This window comes from Aedes albopictus, chromosome 2 (assembly GCF_035046485.1).
Source record: "Aedes albopictus strain Foshan chromosome 2, AalbF5, whole genome shotgun sequence".
Classification (NCBI taxonomy): domain Eukaryota; kingdom Metazoa; phylum Arthropoda; class Insecta; order Diptera; family Culicidae; genus Aedes; species Aedes albopictus.
Genome location: NC_085137.1, coordinates 350552863 through 350564062, shown reverse-complemented (window position 1 = coordinate 350564062; position 11200 = coordinate 350552863). Strand labels below are relative to the sequence as shown.

The following is an 11200-nucleotide window of genomic DNA, read 5'->3' as shown; positions in this document are numbered from 1 at the left end:
TCATGGACTGTTTTTTTTTTATGGCATGTATCTGGACCAGGGTCGTGAAATTTCGAAAGGAAAACATGACGCACGAAAGCTGTAGCAAATCGTTTCCCATGCGACGGAACTGCTGCGATGCTTCATAACTCACACTGCAACACGCTCTTTCATTATTGCTACTGAAACAACCATTGAGAGACTAACGCGCAAGAGTGAGGCACTACTGTTCTGCCGAGTGAAGCACAAGTAACGCCACCCCTAAGAGAGACTACCGAGTGCTACGATGAATGAGAACGTTTTCCGAATTGAATAGAAAGACTCGTTTAGTGTGTCAAACAGATAAAGTGACTCATTCAAATGTTGCATGAAAGTGTATCATTGAAACGAAATTAAACGCCCCTGATTTGGACTGAGCGAATAGCAAGTGAGTAATTCTTTCCAGTGAGTGTTCCCATCCCTGCCGGAGAATAGGGATTAGAGGGATTGAAATTAACAATTTCAGACATTTGTCTTTAAGAATAGTTTTATTAAAGAGTTTGAAACTTTATTGTTACTTGAAGTGGATTAAAATTTTATTACCACGCTGCAATTTACAATTTATGCCTTCAATGAATGCTTTTTGGTTGCTTTTCTATTTCTTATCAAAAGAGTAAAAAATCTACGTGTTACGTGTTAAAATCGTTGATACCAATCCATACTGCGTTGTGAGTATTCGCCATTGCTTCTTCTACTGTGCCTACCATTTACATGCGCTGCGCTGCAGACGGTCGACTATGTGATATACTAGGTTTTTTTATTTAAATGCTATTTGATAGGCCTGTTCAATAAATATGTTGTTCACACTTAAAGTAGCATTTTTCCTACGTCCTTTTTTATCGATTCCAAAACGAATGCTCGTTGTGCATACGTTAATGATGTGCTTCTCGTTTTCGCCAATAATTACAAACATTTTATTTTATTTTTTTATTATTTCATCAGTGCAGGCGAGGGTAATGCAAAAATATTCGTCTATCCTTTTGATTTTGTCAGCTTTAGTATCCTTTCTTATTGTGCGAAACAAAGAGAGTTGAGCTTGAGAGCAATGGAAATTAGATATCGAACGTTAACATCTAAGTAGAAAATATTGCTATATGAGAGGTTCCCGCAGATCCTCACCGAAAGTAGATTAATGACACTCTTTCGAACAGACAAAATTGAGATCAAGAGCTTTACCGGAAAATCAGTTTGTTCAACTCTTTCCCGACTTCGTTTACATATTGCAGGAAGTCACTACTAATGACGGTTGACCAATCGTATAGATCCGACTTGCTGGCGCATTTTTCCACGTACCGATGCATGAACAACGTGTTTCCATCGATGCTCAGAGACTTTACGATTTCCTGCGATCCGGAACGATTGTAGTCCTGGGGTCGATAGATGTAGAACGACTTTTCACCTCGAGCTTCCACGTCATAAAGCAAGTTGTCGGAGAATATTTTCTTCCGATCGTCGATGCAAATTGTTCTTGACGTGACTGCAAACTGAGTAACATCACTCGAAGCTTTATTTGCGTACCTCAGGAATTGATTGCTGCTACGAAGCCTCGAGTTGGGATAAACGTACTCGTTTATGGCACCGACGAATGTGTACCTAGCTGCGTTGAAGTTTCGCATCAGGCAGTCCAGTTCGATCATTTGGCGGTTCTGTTGTTTGTTGGCAAGATCGAACGGAAAATTGTAGGGTAGTAGATTGATTTTGATACCGTGGTTGTATAAAGTGGTTGTCGTTAACGAGTCCAGTGCGTTGCTGTTGTAAACGATGAAATCATCTACGCCGACAATTTGGTGATGGAGGAAATATTGTAGCACAGCGGATGGTTTGCGAAATTCTTCGTCCAATTCCAGATAGTTGTTCAAATCGACACAGGCAGTAATGGTCATTTTTTGGGGAATTGATTTGCTCTCGATGACTCGTAGTGGGATGTACCTGTGGGAGAGGAATGACAACAATTAGGTATCGTAGTTGGGTCTGTCCGTAAATTTGTTTAGAGAGATACATTACAACTACTTTCTACAGCCCCTTCTTCATTTCATACACTGAAAGGCGGCTTGCAGTAATGACAAGCATAAAAATGTTTTTAAATTTACCATGGCAAAACATGATCATCGACCAACCAACGCTTCTTGTGTGCGTTTTGTTTCTTCTCACTCTCACATCAACCGGTTCGATAGCCGAGTGGTAGCGTGCGAGTCTGGTGTTGTCAAGGTTCTTGATTCGAATCCGGTCGCCAACAGCATCTTTTTTTAATTGAGAATAGAGTCCAAGAGTGGTAAAATTGAAAACATAAATCTGTTGAATTGAAACCAAATTCAGTCTGCACAAATTTAGTGGCGTTGTGTATTTAAATTGACCCTCAGAATAGTAGTTTTTACCGCAAGCCGCCATTCAGTGTATATCATATGTATTTACTGATGGGGTTCTGGCCAATACACAATGATTTATTTTCCCCCACGGTAGGATTGAGGAAATAGAGCAATGGTGTCTTCGGCAAAGTTGACGGGAATGACCAGCGCCATCTTTTGACAGTCAAAGTTTTTGGATAATTCCCCCTTAAAGTGAAATTCATTTTTCTTTTAATGGTTGAGATAAGCTACAAAACTTCTAATTCATTTCTGCGATTGTGCATCGACCGAAGGCGTAACGAAATGCTATAGGCGAGCACGCAGAACGACGAGAGCATGAGAGCCAATCCAGTGGTTCTCAACAGTTTTAATTAAAAACGTGTTTTTGGGGTTAACTTTCAAACACAGGTCTCTATCTCCCTTGGTGTAAAAATTACAACATAGCCGTCTACAGGAAAGTTGTATGGAATCAAAAATGCTACAACTTTGCCGAAGACCTCAACCCTCTATCTCAACAATTAAAAAATAATTAATTTTGTATCCGAATGATCCGAAAACTCTAACTGTCGAAAGATGGCGCTGGTCATTCCCGTCAACTTTACTGAAGACACCATTGCTCTATTTCCTCAATCCTACGAGCTATTAAATAAGAGCGTGAAAATGGGAAAATAAAGCATTGTGCAATGTCTACGCTCCATACAAATTCTAAAATTTTCGTAGACAAAAATCTACGAGAGGGAGGGGGGTCTGAGATGGTCAAATTATGTTCTACGTGGTTTATGAACAGCCCCTCATATGTCTAGGAAAGCTTGGATACAAGAATGACTCCAACGTACTTTTCCTGTCCACTTAGCAAAAATCACCGACTTCGGTAATATTTTACCGAAATCTCAACCGTTAAGTTTTTTACCGGAGAAATTCGGTGACGTTTACCGAACTTCGTTAAAATTTGACATATAAACGATAACATTTTACCGAAAATTGGTAATTTTTACAGAATTTTGGTAGAAAACCATTACCGAACGTTCAGCTGTTGAGATTTCGGTAAAAATTACCGAACGCGGCTAGCTGCAGTCACATTGATTTCAGAGCCAAAACGGGACGAACTCCATCACGGTTTTACCTTTCCGTGAAAATTACAATAGATATTTTACTCGGATTAACTGAGAGACCATATTGGCGCACAGCGGTCCAGTTTTAAGAAAAGCTGGCAGAAAGTCAATTTTCGAACATGACAAGGTATTTGGATATGTACATAGCCGTTGAACCGTTCAACGGATTTGGATGAAAATGCATCACGCTAATTGTTCAGTGGTTGTCAACAGCGTGATGCATTTTAATCCAAATCCGTTCAACGGTTTTAAAAAACGGTGCTCTAGAAATTTTGAGCAATGTACTCCAAATACCTTGTCCTTAATGGGTTAATGGATATCAAGCATTCATCTATAATATCAGGAGCATTAAATAGCATTTAAAGAATTTGAAAATATTGACTTTGTATCTTGTTATAGCACTGAAAAGCTGCCGATGTAAAAATTACTGATTTTTTGATAAACGAGCTGCAAACGAGCTCAACCCCTACAAAAGTCTGGTAATATTCGTAACCCAAATGGTTTTAAAAGTGTATACGGAAGTTCTTGTGTGTATCAGGTATCTACAACGGAGCGAGAAGTTAAAATAACACATTTGGCTCCAAAATTGACATTACAAGTCATTGGTACGAAAAATTATTTTACTTCGACTTCAAAGTGTCTTACAAATCGCTCCCCGCTGCTCCCCTCGGGCATATTCCGTTCAAATGCTCGTTTAAGTATGTAGAATTGATAAAGAAAAAATGCAGCTGCCAAAACATTAATGCCATGATAATATTTATACTGCCAAATTGTATGAAAAACATTCATTTTGTTTGAATTTCATTCGAACCAATCGACAAATTCCGAAAATGGCATAAATATGAAATTCAAAGTTAAATTATATTCTAATACACACATTTAGGCCAATACTAGCCGACTATTATGATTATGTAATTTTTGCCAGGTATTTTCAAATTTGGACCACTGTGTGGCGGCAGCAACTCTCAATTACCTGAAGAGCGCTTTGCATCAGGTTGATAAGGGTGTTGGCTGATGCACACACAGACTTACAATGTTAGGTAGTCATCGGCAAAACCATAAGTAGGAAAGCCACTATTATTGAGTTGCCTCAATGACGTATTTGATACGAGATTCCACAAAAGTCGTGACAAGACTCCCACTTGAGGTCATCCACAAGCATTTCCTAATAGCTCCTTGACGCAATATCGAGAAGAGATTTTGGTTTTGAGCATTTGATAAATGCAATTGGAAATCATTGGAGATATACCAGGACCCCATGCCGCTTCCAATATGGCATCGAAAGGCACGTAGTCAAAGGCACTCTCGATATCTAAGAAAACATCCAAGCAGGATTGCTTTTGAGCGAATGCTTTCCCGATATCGTAAACAACCTTGTATAAAAGAGTCACAGTGGACTTACCAGATTGGTAGACATATTTGTTCACATAAAGAGGCACTTTGTCCAGATGAACATCACGGATGTGAGGATCTACAATGCGTTCCAAGCATTTCAGAAGAAAAGAGATCAAACTAATAGGTCTGAAGCTGTTGGCCTCTTCATATGGCGCACGACTTATTTTCGGAATAAACTTTTTGCAATTTCTCATCGTAATAGGCTGTTTTACCTCACGCAAATCTGACAGGAAAAGGCCTACTTTCCCACACCTAATTAACAGTGCTGTAATGATTCATTACAGCACTGATTTGCGTTGCGTAATGAACCATTACAGCACTGTTTTCGGTTTTGGTCAACTTCTTGATGCTTTCTGGACGCAGTTTTGAAAAATTGTGACAACTGCACAGTATAATTTATTATGATCAGATTTTCTTAAACATTGGCTATGAACATCAGTGTGCAGTTTGATGAAAAGGTTTTGTTGAAAACTATCCTCAAGGGTAATTTATGAAATTGCAAAAAACGTTGTACGCAACTCGGTGCAGAACTCGATTTTTCCAGCACTCGTCGTAATTATCCAACTCGGCAAGCCTCGTTGGATAAATGTACGACTCGTGCTGTAAAAATCGTCATTCTGCACCTTGTTGCGTAAACTACTATTACAGTAATATCCCGCCAGGATTTGGGAATATACCCTGTACGTAGTTCTGTACCAAAAACTGAAAACAGGTATTTTTTTTTTCAAAAAATGTTTGAAATAATCAAATCCCTCGGAAGCATAAAAGGATAAATCCCATCTGCCCCCGAATATTTGAAAGGAGCAAAGCTATTTGGTGCCCACTCAATCGATTACAGTTACAATACACTGCGCCGAAGCCAGAGAATCATAACTACAAGAAAAGACATAAGGTTCAGCCGAAGATCTAATATTCACACATCCGGGGAAGTGTATGCTGAATAAACATTCCAGAACATCCTCACCAGAGGAAGTGCAATCGCTTTTTGGCAAACTAAGTTCGTTCTTCCGGAAATCCTTAGATTTTGCAAGGAATTTATTTAGCCGACTGACCTCAACTGGAAAAATGTGTACAAAGGTTTTTCCAAGAAATTACTTCCCGGGAAGAGTGGACATCTATTATCTAAAGAGAAACACTTCAAATGCCATTGTTTGTTACACTGATGGCTCCCTTCTCGATATCGAGCGCTGGTGTTTACTATCGTGAGCTAAGCTACATCAGTAGGTATTATTCACTTGTTAGACACTGCACCGTTTTTAGGCCCAAATCTTTGCTCTTATGCGCGGAGTGTAATCAGGACTTCTGCAACAGGTAATGGGCAAAATCATATACAGGGGATGGCCGAAATGTTTGAGATAGGCAACTTTTTTTCTCCCACAAAAAAATTCAACATGCTGTAACTTTTCATAGAGTTCATCAAAAAATCTCAAATTTTGACTGTTTGTCAACCTATTATATGTGCATCATTGGTACAAATTTGGGCTCGATTGATTAATTTCTCGCGAAGTTAGAACCGTTCGGATAAAACACTATTATTTAGATAACTAATTTTTGAACTGTCATATCTCGGAAACCAGTGAACTGAATTGAGTGATTTTTTTCACGTTTATCAACAATATATTGATACTTAATACGATGTTATAAAATGTAATATTTTCTCACGGCGAATTAAGTTATACCGGATTGAAGTTTTTACCAATGTAGAGGGAAATAAGTCAAATTTACAATGCCACACAAAAATTACTTAATGTGTTCTTCCTCCAATCTAAATAGGCTCTAATATATCTGATTAGAGATAACTTGAGAACAGAAGTGGAAAATCTTTGGATATCAACACTAAAATTTATTGACATTGATGTAAAAATAATACATTTTTTCAAGAAAAATCCAAAAAGTGTCAATCCATGATAACTTTTTTCAACATTTAAAAAGTATCTATGTTTTAACAGTTTGTGAAGCATTTACATATTGTTAGTGTTCGTTCAAAATTTCATTCAATTCGGTTCACTGGTTTCCGAGATATGACAACTCAAAAATGAGTTGTCTGAAAAATAGTGTTTTACCCGAACGGTTCTAACTTTGCGAAATATTAATCAATCGAGCCAAAATTTGTACCAATGATGCACACATAATAGGTAGACAAACAGTCAAAATTTGAGATTTTTTGATGCGCTCTATGAAAAGTTATAACTTGTTGAAGTTCTTTGTCAGTGAAAAAAAAGTTGCCTATCCCAAACATTTTGGCCATCCCCTGTACTTCTGTTTAGATAGCCAAGCTGCTATTAAAGCACTTGCTCCGGCCAACTCTTGGTCGAAACTAGTTATCGCTTGTCGAACTCAAATGGTGGAGATTCCATCGCTGGAAATGAATTTGCTGATGAGTCAGCTCGCACTGGAGTACCACATGACTTCAATGGCCCTATGCTAGCTATTCCGGTCCGGTATTAGGTAAAGCTTCTAATTTACACTTGAGAGGTCATTCAGCATAAACAATGCTGGAATAGATTGGAATCAAGTCGTCAAATAAAACTATATTATACTGAGATATCTCCAGGGGTGGCAAAGTATCTAACTAATCTGTCTAAGCAGCATGCTGATCAAAGTATTAATTGATTACTGCCGACTCAACTATGTAAATCCGATTATAGAACATCGTATCATTTAATAAGTAACTGTCCACTTTATGCGCAACTGCCTTTCCGATGGCTCGGTTAACGCTTATTAAGTAAAACTGACCTCAGAATCCTGAATCTTCAGGACATTGTGTTGTTTTTGACCCACTGTAGTAAATTGTTATAGGCACTCTTTACGCTTTATCCGTTAGGGGCTGTTCATAAACCACGTAGACCAAAAAATGGTGTCTTTTATGTAAAGAAAACATTAGAAATGGCTATCATATTTCTAAGGAAAAATATATTCCTACTCTGAATTGACATGAAACCTCAACGAAAATCAAGATGTACCGTCAGTGTACCAGTAGTGTACCAGTAGCCGCTCATGACCCAATAGCCGCTCACTGTTGCAAAAATCAAGTTTGCACGCAAAAATACACTCTTTTCGGTGCTGATATTCTTGGACAATATAAATTAGACGAGAGCAAAGCCATTTTATGCAATATTTACCGGATAACATAAATTTTAAAAACAAAAAAATGAAATTTTTTGAGCGGCTATTGGACCCAAAAAAGTTGTAGCTAATTTCATGTGTTCCAATAACCGCTCACTACCGCTATTAGGGCCCATATAGCCGAGGCGGTAAACGCACGGGTATTCAGCATGACCATGCTGAGGGTGACGGGTTCGATTCCCGGTCGGTCCAGGATCTTTTCGTAAAGGAAATTTCCTTGACTTCCTTGGGCATAGAGTATCTTCGTGCCTGCCACACGATATACACATGCAAAATGGTCATTGGCAGAGGAAGCTCTCAGTTAATAACTGAGTTAATAGCTGAGAAGCAGGCTTTGTCCCAGTGAGGACGTTACGCCAAGAAGAAGAAGAAGAATAACCGCTCACGCAAAAAATACGTCAAAATCGTAAAATCTGCCGATTTTAGTACACAGTGTGTTCAATTCCTATTATACACTCCTACGGAACAGGAAAAAATAATTGTAAAAACATAGAGTTGCAAAAATAATGCACTTTTCCGCAAAAGTCTATTTAAAAGATGGCATAAATTTGTTCGTGAGCGGAATTAGGATCACTTTGGTCTCACACCAAATGTAATAAAATCATACTTTTATGAAAAGTTTTACATAAGTCTTGATTTGTATCTGATTGCACTTAGATTGAACTAACATAAAAGGGAAAAACATTACAAATTGGCTTAATAGTCATTCAACAGATGATGTTTTTCTGCGAAACTGGCCTTAGATGAGCGGAATCTGGTACCCTGATGATATCGATAAACGAGGATCAATTAACCCTACTTACCGTTTTATAGCATGCACCGAATCGGTAAAAACCACCTCCGTCGGATGACCGAAGTCTCTCTTGACCTTGCAAAGGAATTTGTAGATCACGGACACCTCCCCGTTGGGTGCCGCCACCGATCCGGTAGGGTTGTCCAGCCGAATGAAGTAGAACTTTCCCGGCACCACATCCTTGCCACCGTGCTGCACCTGGCACTTGAAATTCACCACCGCGTGTTCCAACCCGACCGCCAAGCTGACAACCGTCCCGCCGGCTTCCAGGTCGTTCTTTTGCCAGTAGGCGGAATAAACATAAACATCCTTCCCGACCCGTTGCCACACGGGCAGCGGACTGTCGAAATCATACGGGACGGCTCGGTAGCGGCTACTGTTGTCTACCCGGATCAGCGAAGCTGCATCGCTTCGGCCGAAAATATTCACCACTTCTAGCACATATTTCAGCCGATTGTTTTCGCTCTTGTACACCAGGAGAATTGCAATGCAGCTGATAGAGATGAGGACCAAGGCCAGCTGCTGGTACTTTCGCATCGCTGTGGCCAGTCACGAGATGAACGCCGGAATTCCCGAACAGCGGCGCGAGTGCGTTTCTTCCCCTCTGTGGATGGTTAGATAATTATTTTCGTGTCACTTCACTTTTGGCAGCGCTGTTTTCACTTACTTTTTCTGTGGAGGATGAGGGACAAGCGCAATGCAGTCGCCGTTGCTTATCCGGTTAATCAAGGAATAATATATGCGACTGGGTGATCTTTTGATTCTTGAGGCTCGAGTTTGGTCTGTGGGGTGGATGGAGGATGAGGACCAGTGCGCGACTATTTTTATTTTGATTTTTGCTGTCCGCTCGTACAGTAGGAGGATTGCAATGTTGAAACTTCTGTGAATCTAACAACCAGCTTTCATCAACCAGTTTTATTTTTCCGTGTTTTTACTGGTTGGTGGGAATCTAACAACCAGTTTTTGTACCGTACTTGAACAAAGGGGTGACTTTGTACCGATAAAAGATTAATCCTGTAAAACATGTGTCCGATCCATCGCAACAACTGAAAATGTTGCGCAACGTGAAAAAGTTGCATTGCTATGAAAAATGTTGCATGGTATGGTTACATATCAAAAAAAATGTTGCATGCTGCATAACGTTACCTCCATAAGAATACCTATGTAGGCGTCATGCGATGTAGTGTCATGCGATATTAAAAATGTTGCACGATATAAAACACGTTGCATGACATTGAGAATGTTGCATCTCATGAAAAATGTTGCATGCCTCCAAAATGTCACCTTCATGAGAGTACTAGTATTGGTTGTATGTCACTTATAACAATAATGTTGCATGATACAAAAGGTGTATGCCATTAAAGTTGTTGCATGACATGAAAAATGTAGCATCACAAGAAAAATGTAGCATGTCCGCAAAAGATCACCTCTGATAGAATACTAATGTGGGTAGGATGTCAAACAATAGAAAGAATGTAGCTGACATGTTGCAGATATGAAAATTGTTGCATCGCATGGAAAACGTTGCATGCCTGTAAAATGTCACCTTCATGAGAATACTAGTATTGGTTGTATGTCACTTATAACAATAATGTTGCATGATACAAAAAGTGCATGCCATGAAAGTTGTTGCATGACATGAAAAATGTAGCATCACAAGAAAAATGTAGCATGTCCGCAAAAGATCACCTCTGATAGAATACTAATGTGGGTAGGATGTCAAACAATAGAAAGAATGTAGCTGACATGTTGCAGATATGAAAATTGTTGCATCGCATGGAAAACGTTGCATGCCTGTAAAATGTCACCTTCATGAGAATACTAGTATTGGTTGTATGTCACTTATAACAATAATGTTGCATGATACAAAAGGTGTATGCCATTAAAGTTGTTGCATGACATGAAAAATGTAGCATCACAAGAAAAATGTAGCATGTCCGCAAAAGATCACCTCTGATAGAATACTAATGTGGGTAGGATGTCAAACAATAGAAAGAATGTAGCTGACATGTTGCAGATATGAAAATTGTTGCATCGCATGGAAAACGTTGCATGCCTGTAAAATGTCACCTTCATGAGAATACTAGTATTGGTTGTATGTCACTTATAACAATAATGTTGCATGATACAAAAAGTGCATGCCATGAAAGTTGTTGCATGACATGAAAAATGTAGCATCACAAGAAAAATGTAGCATGTCCGCAAAAGATCACCTCTGATAGAATACTAATGTGGGTAGGATGTCAAACAATAGAAAGAATGTAGCTGACATGTTGCAGATATGAAAATTGTTGCATCGCATGGAAAACGTTGCATGCCTGTAAAATGTCACCTTCATGAGAATACTAGTATTGGTTGTATGTCACTTATAACAATAATGTTGCATGATACAAAAGGTGTATGCCATTAAA

General features: G+C 39.0%; 1 protein-coding gene across 1 annotated transcript; it reads right to left on the bottom strand.

The window, feature by feature from the left end:
• Positions 1-487: 487 nt before the first annotated feature.
• Positions 488-9646, bottom strand: LOC109419419 (uncharacterized). The gene is made up of 3 exons (XM_062852696.1): positions 9457-9646; positions 8800-9391; positions 488-1947 (listed from the first exon to the last, which is right to left on the bottom strand). The coding sequence occupies exons 2-3, from the start codon at positions 9324-9326 to the stop codon at positions 1191-1193; spliced, it is 1284 nt and encodes a 427-aa protein (XP_062708680.1). The 5' UTR covers positions 9327-9391; positions 9457-9646; the 3' UTR covers positions 488-1190.
• Positions 9647-11200: the final 1554 nt, after the last annotated feature.

Excerpts from the sequence above, each read along its gene's own strand:
- LOC109419419 (XM_062852696.1), bottom strand. The coding sequence starts at position 9,326 with ATGCGAAAGTACCAGCAGCTGGCCTTGGTCCTCATCTCTATCAGCTGC. Across the intron at positions 1,948-8,799 it reads TCGGTGCATGCTATAAAACG|GTACATCCCACTACGAGTCA; the intron begins GTAAGTAGGGTT and ends CCTCTCCCACAG.